General features: G+C 35.7%; 1 protein-coding gene across 9 annotated transcripts in view; it reads right to left on the bottom strand.

Annotated features, from left to right (window-relative positions):
• LUC7L2 (LUC7 like 2, pre-mRNA splicing factor) overlaps positions 1 to 14576 on the bottom strand; it is a 38842-nt gene that overhangs the window by 20964 nt on the left and 3302 nt on the right. For 2 of the 9 annotated variants that reach the window (XM_007436581.4, XM_088141949.1), the window contains 2 exons: positions 4925 to 4995; positions 3466 to 3560 (listed from right to left, as the gene is read on the bottom strand). In XM_007436581.4, the coding sequence (XP_007436643.1) occupies positions 3466 to 3560; positions 4925 to 4982 (153 nt within the window). In that variant the 5' untranslated portion in view covers positions 4983 to 4995. Of the gene's footprint in view, positions 1 to 2614; positions 2640 to 3465; positions 3561 to 4100; positions 4140 to 4924; positions 4996 to 12339; positions 12419 to 13100; positions 13133 to 14576 lie in introns of those variants that run through there. The other 7 variants (XM_088141950.1, XM_088141952.1, XM_007436580.4 and 4 more) reach the window with 5 other exon arrangements.

Here is a 14576-nt window from a genome sequence, read left to right as displayed (position 1 = left end):
AGAGCCGGTTTGGATAGTGGATAAGGCAACAGGCTAGAAACCAGGAGACTGTGAGTTCTAGTTCCGCCTTAGGCACAAAGCCAGGTGGGTGACTTTGGGCCAGTCACTCTCTCTCAGCCCTAGGAAGTGGGCAAGGCAAACCACTTCTGAAATCTTGCCAAGAAAACTGCAGGAAATTGTCAACACTGACTCAGAGGCACCCCCGCCCCCCAATTTACAGATAAATAAAATACACAATTTATTTTCTTCACTTATACCCTTTGTTTTGCTTTCTCTTCTCCTTGCATACCTATATGACAGAAAAAATATTTCTGTATTTATAACTGCTATTTCTATTAATTAACTTCTTATAATGAAGTATATGCAACTTTTGATGTACTTCATTATAAGAAAATGCCTGTCTTCCTAAACAATAGTCAACCCAAATCTTAGCTAAAAAATTAGTACAAATTAAACTGAAACAGCACCCTACCATAAAATGCAAATATTAGTTTAGTGCTTTAAAATAGAAGTGTTAATATAGTGTTTATTACCACCACAATATTACGTACTAAAAACAAATGTATGAAACGGTATGCATTTGGAGTTGACTTTAAACAAAGAACACAATCCTATGATTCCTTGGATATCCCAGAGAATGTAGGATTTTCCATCTGTCACTCTCTGAGAGCAGACAGAGAAGTTCAATCTCTTCTCCAGTGAGCCTGTTCATGGACAGTACTCCTCTAGTATTATAAATCATAAGAAATGAACAAAAAAGAGGCTTCCAGAGGAATGATGGTGAAAGGCAACAACAACAAAATAGGCAAAGAGGGAACAAATAATGCCACATCTACAGATAATATAATTTCCCTCCATTATGAATAAAAAGCAATTAGTTTCTGAAAAAGCAAGTATCATAAAAGGCCTTCATTTCAATGCCCCCAGAATTTTTTTTTTTGGCTACAACAAAGCTTTATAACCATTTTAAATCAAAAGAACAAATTAATAACAATTAACATGTCCCACTGACTTCAGCAGAACTATAGTATTACCAATTTAATCTAGATTCAGTTTTCACTTTGTTCAGATCCAGCGTGGTGATGGCGTTAAGATCTGGACTGAGGAGACCTAGGTCTAAGTCCATTCTTACTCTTGGAAACTCACTGTGTGCATTGGGGCCACTCGTTCTCTCAGCCCAACCACCTTAGAAGGCTACTGCCATAGGCAGATTGCCACATAAGCTCTCTTGAGCTTGGTGGGATAAAAATCAAATCAATTAATAAATGTTTCAGGCTGGCAAAAAGTGATAAAGCAATAGAACCTTAAAGATGCTAACTGCAGTTTTAGTAAAAGTAGACAGTCATTAAAATTAGAGCCATAAGCAATATGAAAGCACAGATTCTGGATGGCCTTGGGAAAAAAATTAAGTTATATAGTGGCAAAAACTCCTAAACGATTACTTGCAGTTCAAAATCTATATTAATCCGGAGTGCTATAAGTTATGGTTTAGCCATGAAAGTTAGATTTATTTAAACTGTAGTATGTTTCATGGTGATGAACCCTGTTGCAACTATTCTATCTTACATTAAATCTTTAAATATTCTGCATTTAAAGGCAAATTTCATCTCTGCATTTTTGTATGCTAACTGGTTAAATAGGAAAATAATATATTATTGCATTACTGATTCCTTAGCAGTTCCTTAGGTTTCCAAATCCAAATTAAAGTTTAATATTTTATTTATTTTTCTATCTTCTTGGGAGATGTGTAACAATTTTACTCAGATATCTAGGATTCTTCTTAAAGAAAGCTATAACTGAATTTCTGCTATATATTCTATATATTATATCTAGTTCTATATATCTAGTTCTATATATTATATCAGTGCATTTCAGCTTCTAAGAGCAGCAAAAGCTCAATCACAGAGATTCTTCTATATCCCCAAATTCAGTTAAGCTGAAAATAGAGACAGACTTTCATGATAAAACTTGTCAGACAACAAAATTCCATGTATCAATTGCAAAAGTATAAAAATAAAATAGTCCAGAGGCAGCCAAATAGTAATTTAAAGATCAAAACACTCCTTGAAACAATGTTATCAGGTCCCACTGAAGTCAAACTATGTGAAATGTTTCTCACAAGTGATACCATGGGCAACTGTTTTCCTGTCCATGTTTTAATATTAAGTATTTAAATTATGAATGCAATAACTTTCTATGCTACGTGCAAAGTATTCCATTACTGTGTGAATACTACTGCTAGATGCAGACGATGTTGTTAGAAGGTCTGGTCAATTTCAAAGCATTGGTTTGCACCATGATAAACAATTTTACCCCAAAGATTAATGAAAATAACCCATCCAAAGAGTATACAGAATGAACAAGTATACAAAAAGCTCAGGGTAAAATTTTGGATGCCTTCCTGAATTCAGACTTTAAATCTGCTTTTAATTATTCAAAGTCATTATGTTTTCTAGTGGAGGGGAAGTAATAGAACTTGATATAATTAAAGAGATGTCCTTATCAATGGATGCTGATAGTTGAAAAAGATGGACAACCTCAGCAGAAAATAACAGTACATGACAAAAACAGGAAAATATCTTTCAATAGAAGGTTAGCATAAAAAATAATTTACCAAGCTGGAAAACAGAGCTGACAACCTATAGAAAAGCAAATATATTGTGTTTATCAGATCAACTGAATTCTGGACAGCAGTTTAAATAATTTTCTATAATAATATTTAGAATTTATATTGTTGGAACAGTAAAAACTGGTATTTATTGATCCACCCAGGCTTTATAATATGCTTTTGTTGATATACTTGTTTTTAAAATTATAATTTCAGCATAAAAATAATTATGAGACATATACAGGGTGTCCCTGTGTTAAGAACGCCTGGGTTACAGACAATCCATAGTTAAGAATGGAGCCTACTATAGCAAAATTCGAGTTAAATACACAATGATTCGAGTTAAATACATTACACAATACTACTTACATAGTATTATACAATAATATTGTTCTGGCTTACGTACAAATTTGACTTAAAGACAGACCTTGAGAACAGAACTCGTTCTTAAACTGGGGACTACCTGTACAACAATCTGGATTCAAAACAGAAAAGGTAATTCAGGACCTATATGGATTCTCATGTCACACTTGTCAGCAACTCTAAAAAAACAGAGTCTTTTCCTGGGTTTATACAACAGTTACCACACAATCTCAGAAAAAGATATTTTTGATTTAATTTGCTGCTCACATGCAATATGCAAGCCCATACTTGCGCCGTATCATATTTCCCCTTTCAATCCAGATTGCTGCAAAGCCCTATCCTTAATTTTATAATGTAAAGGTATAATCAGAAATAAAGTGAATTAAAGTACTTCTGCAGAGCTAAATAAATATATATCTTAAATTATAATTTAAGATTAATATTTATGACTTTTTTGCTGTAAAGAAAAAAGAAAGATAATATAGAATACGCACTGTTCCTGAGAGGACATCATGAGGGCAACAGTTGAGAAGATGACTTTTGCACACTCTGTCATCACTGAATTTAATTCGTTGACGGGTAGTATCCCCTGTAACACAGAATTATACATCTCTGATTAGATAATCATACAACATTCTATAAAGCAATATACTCTCACTTTTGTTCAAATGAATATCCTCTGTTTTTCACAAAAAGAAAAATATTAGATCTATATTATTTTAGCCTCAGCAATGGATACAAGTTTCTAAAATAGTGTAAGAAAACTAAAAAACTCTATTCTGGGTAAAAATTCATTGCCTTTAAAACAAATTTACAAATGTCACAAATTAATACTCCTAGTGAAATAGATTATATTAACATCAATAGCCTTCAAAACATTTATACCACATTTCTTGGGTGTTTACTGATTTCCAGCTGTCAGTTGGATCTTATTCATGGCACTGAAGCATTTACTTCAGGCAGGGGCAACACATATTGAAGTTGTTTTTTTTTTAAACCTAAATCACTGAGGAAAAATAAAAAATGCCTGCAAACAGCATTATTCAAGAGAGCTGAAATCCCCTATCTGAATATACAGCATCTTAATTAACTGAAACTTTTATAAACACAAAAGCATCAACCTGCTTACCACATATTGAAGTCCAATTGCAAGTTTAATCAATCACATCTGTGAACAAGGTTGGAAATATTACATCTAAGTGGTATGTGAAACACTTGGCTACTGATTTATTGCAGGTTTTCCCCCCCAAGATAATGGGCAGCAGAGTATTCACTATGTCAGATTTGAAAAAGACGTTTTTACAAAATGCACTTTCAGTCTAAAGATGCAGAATCAGATACAACCCTTGTATTTCTACTTTTTTAAAAAAATATCTTTTAAATTGTGATTATATAAAATGAAAACCTACTGGTGAATTACTGAAGCAGAACATCACTGCTGGGAAAAAACAAGAGTTTTGGAACTTTATCCCAACATTATTCATTTCAAAAAGGAGAAAGGTTTACAATAAAAAATGCAGCCACTAGACTATTCTAATAAACTTGAAAGAATTTAAGCCTATGTATGCAACAATTCTACACTCCAAATTCTTAATCCAACCAACCTATTGTGCAATTTCAACTACCTGCCCTAAAAAGAACTAAGATGTAACATTTTCAGATGGGCTGTATTCTGCTCAAGTATTTGTTTCTGAAATCAATGTTTATCAAGGTTAGTCAAATAAGTAATTCACAAAGCTTCAGAGTAGTTCAGCAATAGGTTTTCAGAAGCTAGGTCTCTAGATTTAGTAATTTTATACTAATGAAAATTTAGAATTGTCTTTAAAAGTCACACCTACTACTTCAGAAAATGAGGAACTGGGATATTTTCCCACCAGTTTTCCTCTCTTTTTAAAGACATAAATTGTTGGTTCCACATTAATTAACACATCTGAAAAGTTAGCAATAACTCACGGCTCGGCGAATGCGGGGCCTTTCTGACACTCCCTTGCAGAATGAAGTAGGCAGGCATAGATACATTGAACCTTTATAAATAAAACAAGGGGCTAGATTGTTCAGTTTGTATATAATAAACTCTGCCAGCATTTTAATTACAGTGTCTAGAAATACATTGTGAAGGTAAAGAGTAGTAGGAAACCTGAAGTATTTGTGCCTGATAGCAATGAGTCAGCTTTGTATTCAAGGGAGATTGTACTAGAAAAATGTATCTAAATTATAGCTGGAAAAATATTTTAATTACTAGGTACCTATGTTTTGTTCATCTTTTGCTTTAAGCAATCTTGCTTAAAATTTTTATTCCGATGCCTAGAATTTCAAATACATTTCCAGCCTTGCTTAAAACGCTTTTCATTTTAAAAACCCACTCATTTCCAGATGAAACTTATCTCAAAATGCAAATCACTGTATTAAAACATACTTGCATGGTGTATTAATTTTTAAACATCATTTTAAAGTACAAATTCTGATAACATTTCAATGTTATTCCAGATTGTTCATCAATATTCAGTAACAATGGTAACTGAAAGAAAAATGGGAATCAGCTTTTTCTTTTTATTGTTGTATATTCCAGTGTGATCAGGGAAATTTATTCTTGCAACTGTCACAATGAATGTATACAAACATAAATTTAAATTGTTCTCTAGAAACAGCAGGTTCCTTTAAAAAAAAAAAAAGATGTCTGTCCCAAACCATATTTCCACTACTTCATAAATATGGAAGCAATTATATACTTGCATCTCGTTTAGAAAAAAAAACTTATCAAGCCAATTGCTATATTGTCTTTAAATTTACAACATAACTTCCTGATAATAACAATTAGCTTCCTAAAAGATGTGTTCTCCACCAAATAATAATTTAGTGGAGTCCACTATAATATGGAAATACTAATCAAATTTCATGTCTATTACAAATACAAAAAACAAAAAAGTATTACATCTGTCTACAATAAATACATTTGATTACATATTCTTCTAGAGAGACAAAATAAGACCGTACATATTTTTAGGTTACATTCTACTGTTGTATGCATTCAATATTTGAATAGACCACAGTATGTTTATCTCATTATTTTGATAATTAGCTTTATATAAATCATGATTTTCCTCCCATCTCACCTACTACAAATATCCCAGTAACATTATTGATATTCCTACTATTACAGGAATCTTCTTTAGCCTATGTAGATCCCAGTTATACATTATCAAGAGAACATGTTAGAATTATGCAAAAAAAACCTGATAGGTCAGAATGCATAAACATGCATCAATCTACATCTATACCGCATTATAATAATTTAATCCGGTATCCCTATTGTAGATAGTGTCAGAAGCATGTCCACAGATAGATATGCAGGTCAATAAGTAATTGTTGATCCACCCTAGCCTGTTCTATGTTCCTCTTTCAATAATTATAGATTGAAATTTCTCCATTACTGATAACAGTGAAGCAGCAATGATCTAAGGAATAAGAGTTGGGAAAGAGGAAGAAAATCTTATATCCTTCATTCCCTGACTGTTCTCCAGATTACTGCTTCCTTATCACTATTACCAATGGAGAAGCAATCATGACCACAACCACTTGCACAATGAAGGGTAAATGAAGTTTGGATCTGTATCCTTTGGGGGAACAGTTTGGGTCTAATTCCTCTGTTCCTTCTGAAAGATGAATACTGTATGAGCTGCCTGAGAGCACTCATAGGTATAATCTAGAAGTTTTCCAAAGACTGGGGAAATGCCACGTTCAACCCTATATTGATAAGAACTGAAATAAAGGGACAGTGGCCAAAGTGAAACTACTCTGTGGCTGCCACTGCATTTTTTATATTTTTAAAGCAAATAGCCTTTAATTCTTTTTGTTGTAACTATGCTTAAATGATTACATGCATGACCAAGTATCCAAATCCCCCAAACTCCTACTTCAGCAGAAGCTATGTTTCCAAAGAGCAGGACATCAATAATTACAGAAAAAAATCTGAAAGCAATGTCACTTACTGGAGCACAGACTAGCAAGCTGAATCCTGAATGATCAGAAAAACTTTTCACATATGGAAACAAACACTGAACTCATTATATTCAAGAACGGATGCTCTTGTATATATTTTCTCAGACACAGTGAAAAATGTTCACAAAGTCTATTTGCTTGATATTCTTGTTACAGGTTTCTGTACTAGATACAGCTTAATTTAATCTTATGTTTCCACAAATCAGAGTATGTTGAAGTTTTTAAAGAGTTTTGGATTACTGCATTTTCTACATGCTTTCCAAAGAAGGGGTCTTTTCAAAACATTCCAAGTCTCTCTGAAGTGTAGTGGGACAACACAGCAAGCCCTCACAACACGCTCTTCCCAAGCATAAACCTCGCCCCCACGATTTCAACCCATCCCACCCGATCTCACAGAGAGGGCATGCTCTGGACCCCCTTGGCCTTCTCTGCTGTAGCCCCCGCCCTTTGGAACATCTTGCCCCTGGAGGTGAGACAGGCCCCCTCACTCCTGGCCTTTCGGAGGGATTTGAAGACCTGGCTCTGCCATCTGGCCTGGGGCGGGAGGTTGTCAGAAATGGGGTTGGCTAGCCCCCTAGAGGCCTAGTGTGGCTTCCATCGGCCTCTTGGATTTTTTCTCTTCTTTTCACTTGTGTAGATGTGTCTGTCTTTTTATAAATTTTAATTATGTATTTATTGTTTTAACTTGATGTAAACCGCCCAGAGTCCCCCATTGCAGGGAGATGGGCGGGGATAAGTCTATGTATAAATAAATAAATATAAATAACACCTTTTGGAGGGCATGAGTACCTGTCACAGTAAGCATTCTGGATTTGAGAGTAAATGAACTGAATTAAAATATATTTAGACAATGATTATTCCAGAACACTCTGATATCAACTACACTGAGATACTAAAAAGATCTTAAATATATTAACAACACATTAGGCCAACTCATCAGCATTAAGCATTTTAATGTATAGCTTAATATGGGGAATTTAAAATTTTTATTATTTATTTATTTATTTAATTAATTAATTAATTTCTCCCCACCCATCCCCCCCCAATGGGGGACTCTGAGCGGCTCACACAAAACATTAAAACCATAAATACATATAAATACATAAAACATAAAAATGCCACCAAACTTCGGCAATACTACAGGTAGTCCTCGGGTTACGATGGCAATTGGGACTGGAATTTTGGTCACTAAGTGATGTGGTTGTAAAGTGCTTCGTGACAGCAATCCTGGCAGTTGTAACCCCAGGACCATGCAGGTTGTTAAGTGAGGACCTCATGTGACTGTGACATGGAAAGAGGTGGGAGTCCCAGGGAAGCAGGCCAGCGGGTAAGATCTGCAGGTGAGAGCTACAGGTGTGTGGGTGCTGTAGGCAGGTGTTACGGAGTGTGGGTGGGTGAAAAAGCAGCAGGAACGACTTGCAACCTCCTATCGACTTCCTCACTGACTTTGCTTGTGGGAAGCCAGTAGGGAAGGTCACAAATTGTGATCACATGACTGCAGGATGCTGCAACTGTCATAATTGCGAACTGGTTGCTAAGTGCCTGAATTACAATCATGTGACTGGGGGAATACTGTGATGGCCACAACTTCAAGGACCGAAGTCCCCCTTGTCAAGTGCCATCATAACTTTGAACAGTCGCTGAATGAGTGGTTGTAATCCAAGGGGTACCTGTAGTTAAATTGGGACCATGCAATGGAATTCATTTTGAGTAACACACCTCCAAACACAGGAAAGAAATCACAGCAATTACATGATCAAGCTTATCAGCTATGATTATTTGGATTCAAAATGCGTATGCATCGATTGTTTAAAAATAAATAACCAATAACACACATGATAGCTTCTGATCTCTGGATTAACAAGAACATTTTTCTGATAGCATAATTGTGCATGCATCGCTGTGCACAGAAAAACAATCAGAATCAGTGTATTCATGTAATGGAAAGATTACACCTGGCATTTACATTAAGAGAATCTTACGCACATATTAAAACTTGTTAAACCACTTTGAATATTTTTTATTGCAAAGCTAGGCTAAACTTATTTTAAATAAATAATCCCTAAAAGATAAATGCTCTTGATAATAGATCATACCAACACTGCATTTAAAAAGCAGCCCTTTCCACACAAAACAAGCAATTTCTCTCCCCCGCACTCTTTCTTTTATCATGGATAAAAACAAAAGTTAAAATATGTATTTCATTCAATTATTGGTACTTGAAAATCTGGGAAACTGCTATGCTAAAAAATAAATACAAATAAAATGTTTGAAAAATTCAACTATGAAGGAAAATCTGATCTTTCTTTCCTAGTTATTTTAATAATGTTTATTCTACCAATTACCTTCATTTGTACAGATCTCATTATAGCTAGGAACACTGAACAACATAAATATTTGTATTTGTCTTTATAATTGCATATGTGGACATATATGCATACAGGCACTTGTTTACTTCTTTTAAATCTTTTTCTTTGTTTTTGAAAGACTATTTTCTGACTTTTTTTTGAAAATCCGATTCTGCTAATGCAAAAGGTAGTTAGCCACTTAATTATGTCTGTTCATAATCTTAATGTCTAGCAGCATTAATTTTCTAAACAAAGAAATGTAGATCCTTTTCCCCCAGTCACAAATGTGGCAAGATATGTTTTCTACAGCAAATCCTATGTGCAGCATTTGATTTCAGTCAATCTTTTTAAAAGAAAGTCACTCCAATGGTTTCAACAATATACCTTTCTGTAAACTTTGTTGTACAATATATGGAAGTTATATCTGCACAGATTATGTAACCATTTCTAAAGATACTCTCCTTGCACTCCGACATTTTTATTGACTATAAATCAGTTGCAAAAAATTCTTATTTGGATTAACAAGTGGTGGAGGCTCAGCTACAATCTTGCAAAAATCTTGCACTTTTACCTATGGTAGTTTTAGTGTGATTTCTAGTCTGGACCAAAAAATCAGCTCTGATCATCCTGTTAGATGACCAGCATGAGGACGGGGGAATGTGACTCTGGAGCACCACTCAGAGACGGAGATGCTGATTTGGTGGGGTTCTGTTATTTCTGCAGTTCTTAGCAGGGTCAAAAGCCACCTACATGGTATTTTCAGTGGCTTGATATGCTGTTATAGGGAAGAGCAATGATGTCCACTTGTGCTAGCTTGTCTATATACTGTATGCCCAAATCTTGATTTGCTCCATTATAATGAACTGAACTGCAAACAACGTAAGGCAAAAATGCTGATAGCTTGATGAGCTTCTACTAAGGAAATGATGGGGGAAATCCACTGTTCTCCAGATATTGTTGAACTACATCATCTGCTCTGGCCCACATAATCACTGATTAGATGTACTTGTACTTCAACAATGTGTGGATGCTTATAGGTTCTCCTTCTTATCTCTGCCTAAAGGATCAAGCTTGCTAACTAAGGACCATACTATATCTTTAAACATCTGGCTATGAGATAGTTATATTTTGTCTTAAACATAGATATGATAAAATGAGCAAGAGAGTGCATATAGGCTCTTAAAAAGTATAAACATTTCAATTGACATTTGTTAACTCGTGTTCTTAGAACTTCTATGGCTGTACTGTACAGGTAGTCCCCAGGTTAAGAACACTTGGTTTAAAGACGGCCTATAGTTAAGAACGGAGACTATTAAAGCAAAATTTAAGTTAAATACACAATGGTTCGAGGTAATTACACAATACTACTTATACGGTGTTATACAATAATACTGTTCCAGCTTACATACGAAGTTGACTTAAGGACAGATCTTGGGAATGGAACTTGTTCTTAAACTGGGGACTACCTGTATATCAAGAAAAAGTTTTGTAAAAACTAAAAAAAGTTCATCTGACATGAGCTTTTAAATTACACAAATGCTGACTCAATAACAAAAAACTCCCAGAAACTCTTATTGCATTTTAAAGAGTAACTTTTCAACTTAATTTTATTATGAAGTATTCATTGTTTGTACTGGTCTAAATCCTAAAAATCCATGGCACTTGAACTAGTAAGTCTCACACAACATTTAGACTTTCTCCTCACTCTGCATATCCAAACATACCCAACTAGATTAAATAAGTAGAAGTCTTGCACAGAACTGGGAAGCCATATGTAGAAGATATTTATTGTCTAACACTACCCAGAAATCCTATACTTTTTTAAGTTAGTTCCAAGGTTTGAATCCTGGCTCACTTCTTCCTGCCTTTTGAGTCAACAACGATGTAGCTACTCATTCCGCTGCTCTGCAGGTTTCTGACATCAATCTCTGATTTATAAAACATCTTTTCTGATAAATCAGAGATTCCCATCTTGCCAGCTTCAATCCTTATACCATCTCCCTCTCTCTCTTCACTTTCCCCATGGATCTGGAGATGCTAGAAATAGTCTTGCAGAGACTTGAAGGTGCTGTGTCCTCTTTTCATTTCCACTGTTTCAAAAGTTGGAGCTGGCAAAGTCTCCCTGCTTTAATACTTTCAATTTGTCCTTCCTCCTGGCTGGGGATATCAGGAAACGAGGTATTTCAAGTTGTTCTTCTCCTGGACTTAAGTTGATTCTCTCTTTAAAATCTCTTATGCCCTTTTTTCATGATGCTATTCCTTTTCCAGGAGTGCTACTGAATGTAATGTCACCCTCCCTCTTCTCAAGCAAGCCCCTTCCACTTCAGAGACAGAACTGCTAACAGATGCCAGAATCAGAATATGTAGTCAGGGCGTCTGAATTTATGGGGTACTGCAAATGGAATTATCAAAGGAGGAAAAGGGTATATATACATTTTTCCCTATATTGATAGCCCTTCCAGTGAATCCAATCTTTCACAATGCCCTTCCTGTGTATGAAGTCCAAAGTACTTGGACAAAGCTACCTGGAAGCCTTCTCCCTCTACTAAGATGGAGGAGTGGTGGAGCAGGGGTGTTCCAGAACCAGAAAAGAGTGGTGGAAAACAAGAAGTACCTCCAATGCATGAGAAAGCTGTAAGCAAAAGGCTACTGAGTGGAAAAGCGCAAGTACTAGAAATGCTTCAGTAAAATCTAGCACCCAGCTTTAGATTGTCATTTGGAGGGAAAATTTTGATAGAAAGCCTGATCTGATTTCCAACTGATGGGGAGACCTTCCTGGCAATGACACTCAGCAGGACATTTGTAGAAGGCCTTGGACAATCCAACTGATTCTTGGGGAGGTTCTGAACAGTTTGCATTTCCTGGAGAAAACAGAGGGCCTTTGGGAGGGGGAAGACATCAGAAACATTAGCAGCAAGTGCAACAAATAACCACACGTGGCCTGAAATTACCATGAACCAAGTAATTAAAATTAATTCAAGCATAGGTAAGATATCAAACAATTGCTGGGAGTTCACATACCAGTGAAGATACTGCTCTGAAGTGGCATTTATCCTTTCTGTTTCTCCAACTGTGGATGATGGAAAGAGGACGAACAAAGCTATATATCCAAAAAATGAAATAAAGCCTTTCAGAAACATACACTACTGTGAACTGTGGACTTCTAACACACTGTGGCTCCATTATTCTTACTGAATAAACAGTCAAGCTGTATCGGGAGCAAAGGAGAGGTAGGTACATGGAATGAAATGGGCCATCCTAAGAAAAAAAGTCAATTGTCACTAGAATAGTATCCAAGCCCACATGGTCAGTCACCGTCCAAGAAAATCTGTGTCTCAAGGTTTCTAAGGGGAAGTGGTATAACAGTCCCCTCTGCTTGTTCGCTGGTAACAGACTTGGAAAGGCAACAGGCATGACAAGAAAAATAGGCCTCAATATCTGCCCTAATGCAAGGCCATCGAAGTCAGAGAAAGAGATTGATGTTTTAATTACACCAAAATGGACCACTGGCTGGCTGCTGTAGCAGACTTATACTGCAAGACTTCTTCCATCAAATAGGAATATAGAGCTTATTTTCCCCATTCCTAAGAGGAATGAGGAATTCCCTGAAGATCATCTACACCAACCCACACATATGGATCCAGCTGTTGCTGAGTATGGATTCAATCAGTTAAGGAGTCTCCTTTTCAGAGCAAGGCATCTAGGTGCTGGGAGGGAAGCAAAGTTTTCTGGGTGCAGAATGGATATGGGAAGTTCACAGGGCAAGAAATATTCTGACTTACATAATAAAGCATCAGCCTGATGTTTCTTCAAGCTAGAAATACAAAAAATATAAAAGTTAAAATAAGAACTTTGTGCCCACCAAACTTGGCACTGAATAATTCTGTGAGAAAGTTAAGTGTTTTAAATTCTTGTAGTTAATTCAGATCTCAACTGGGTGCTCTGAACTTTTGAAATGTTGACAATGTTGAAAAGTGTATTTGATGGCCAGAAGCTCCTTGTTAAAAACCTGATTTCAATTGACTGGAAACAGATGTTGCAAAACTCTTGTTATACTCTGGGGCAGACTGTAAAAGCATGGCCCTCAAACAAAATCAGAAGCATCAACATGAACCAAAAAGGGATAAGTAGTATTTTAATATTGGAAAATGAGTTGAGAAGTGAATGTCTATTTGAACAGGAAAAGCTCTGTTGGGCCTTAGAATCTCATTCAAAGGAGACCACTTTCTTGGGAAGACAAATAAGTACTGCAGTGAGAGCAACATTTTAGGATAAAATTTATGATAAAACTGGAAAAGTTCAGACAATGCTGCTATGTCCTTAACAGCATATGGGGAGATATAATTAAGGCAGAAAAGGCAGAATTTTAACTGAATACATTTGAAGTCCTTCTGAGAAAATAGGTCAAACCAAATACAGGTAGTCCTCGACTTACGACCACTCGTTTAGCGACTGTTCAAAGTTACGATAGCACTGAAAAATGACTTACAACTCACACTTATGACTGTTGCAGTGTTCCCCAGTCATGTGGTTATAATTTGGGTACTTGGCAATTGGCATGTATTTATGATGGGTGCAGTGTCCCAGGGTCACATGATCACCACTGGCAACTACATGATTCACTTAACAACTGCATGATTTGTTTAATAACCACTGAAAAAAGTCACAATCAGGTGCAGTCATGTGATGCATTGCTTAACAACTACACCACTTAACAATGAATTTTCCCATTCCTATTGTGGTTGTAAGTTGAGGACTATCTGTAGTTCACTGCAAGTAGATCAAGAGCATTTAGCATAAAGGTTGTAGTCATGAAGACACTGAAGGACTATGTGCATTTGTTCAGTGTGAAGAGCAGAATCCTCAGATTAAGCAAATGATCCAAATAATCAAAACGTTGAAAAATTATTATTCATGAATCACACGAAGAATGGCTTGATGCACGCCTGAATAGCATCACCATATATTCAAATGTTGTGTAATACAGTTAAAGCAGTAAAATATTTGGGCCCTTCCTTCATGCACAACAATGTGCTCTCCCTGTGATCTAATTTGGTAAAAATAGATACTTTCTTCAGCCATTTCAGAAATTCAAAAATGAGAAAAACAGTTTAACAGTTATAATTAAAAACAGCTATCCTAAAAAAAAAAAAAAAAAGCATTTACAGGGAAGGAAAATAGGTGGATAAAGCCTTTCTGAAAGTTTTCACTGATGAAGTGCTTTAGGCAGACCAATTCTTTGACACTGAATAGCGGTA

The sequence above is a fragment of the Python bivittatus genome, unplaced genomic scaffold, assembly GCF_059951505.1.
Source record: "Python bivittatus isolate LINGU-HERP-01145 unplaced genomic scaffold, Pbiv_v1 ctg000330_np1212, whole genome shotgun sequence".
Taxonomy (NCBI): Eukaryota; Metazoa; Chordata; class Lepidosauria; order Squamata; family Pythonidae; genus Python; species Python bivittatus.
The sequence above is the reverse complement of the archived record's forward strand: the minus strand, read 5'-3'. Positions and strand labels throughout refer to the sequence as shown.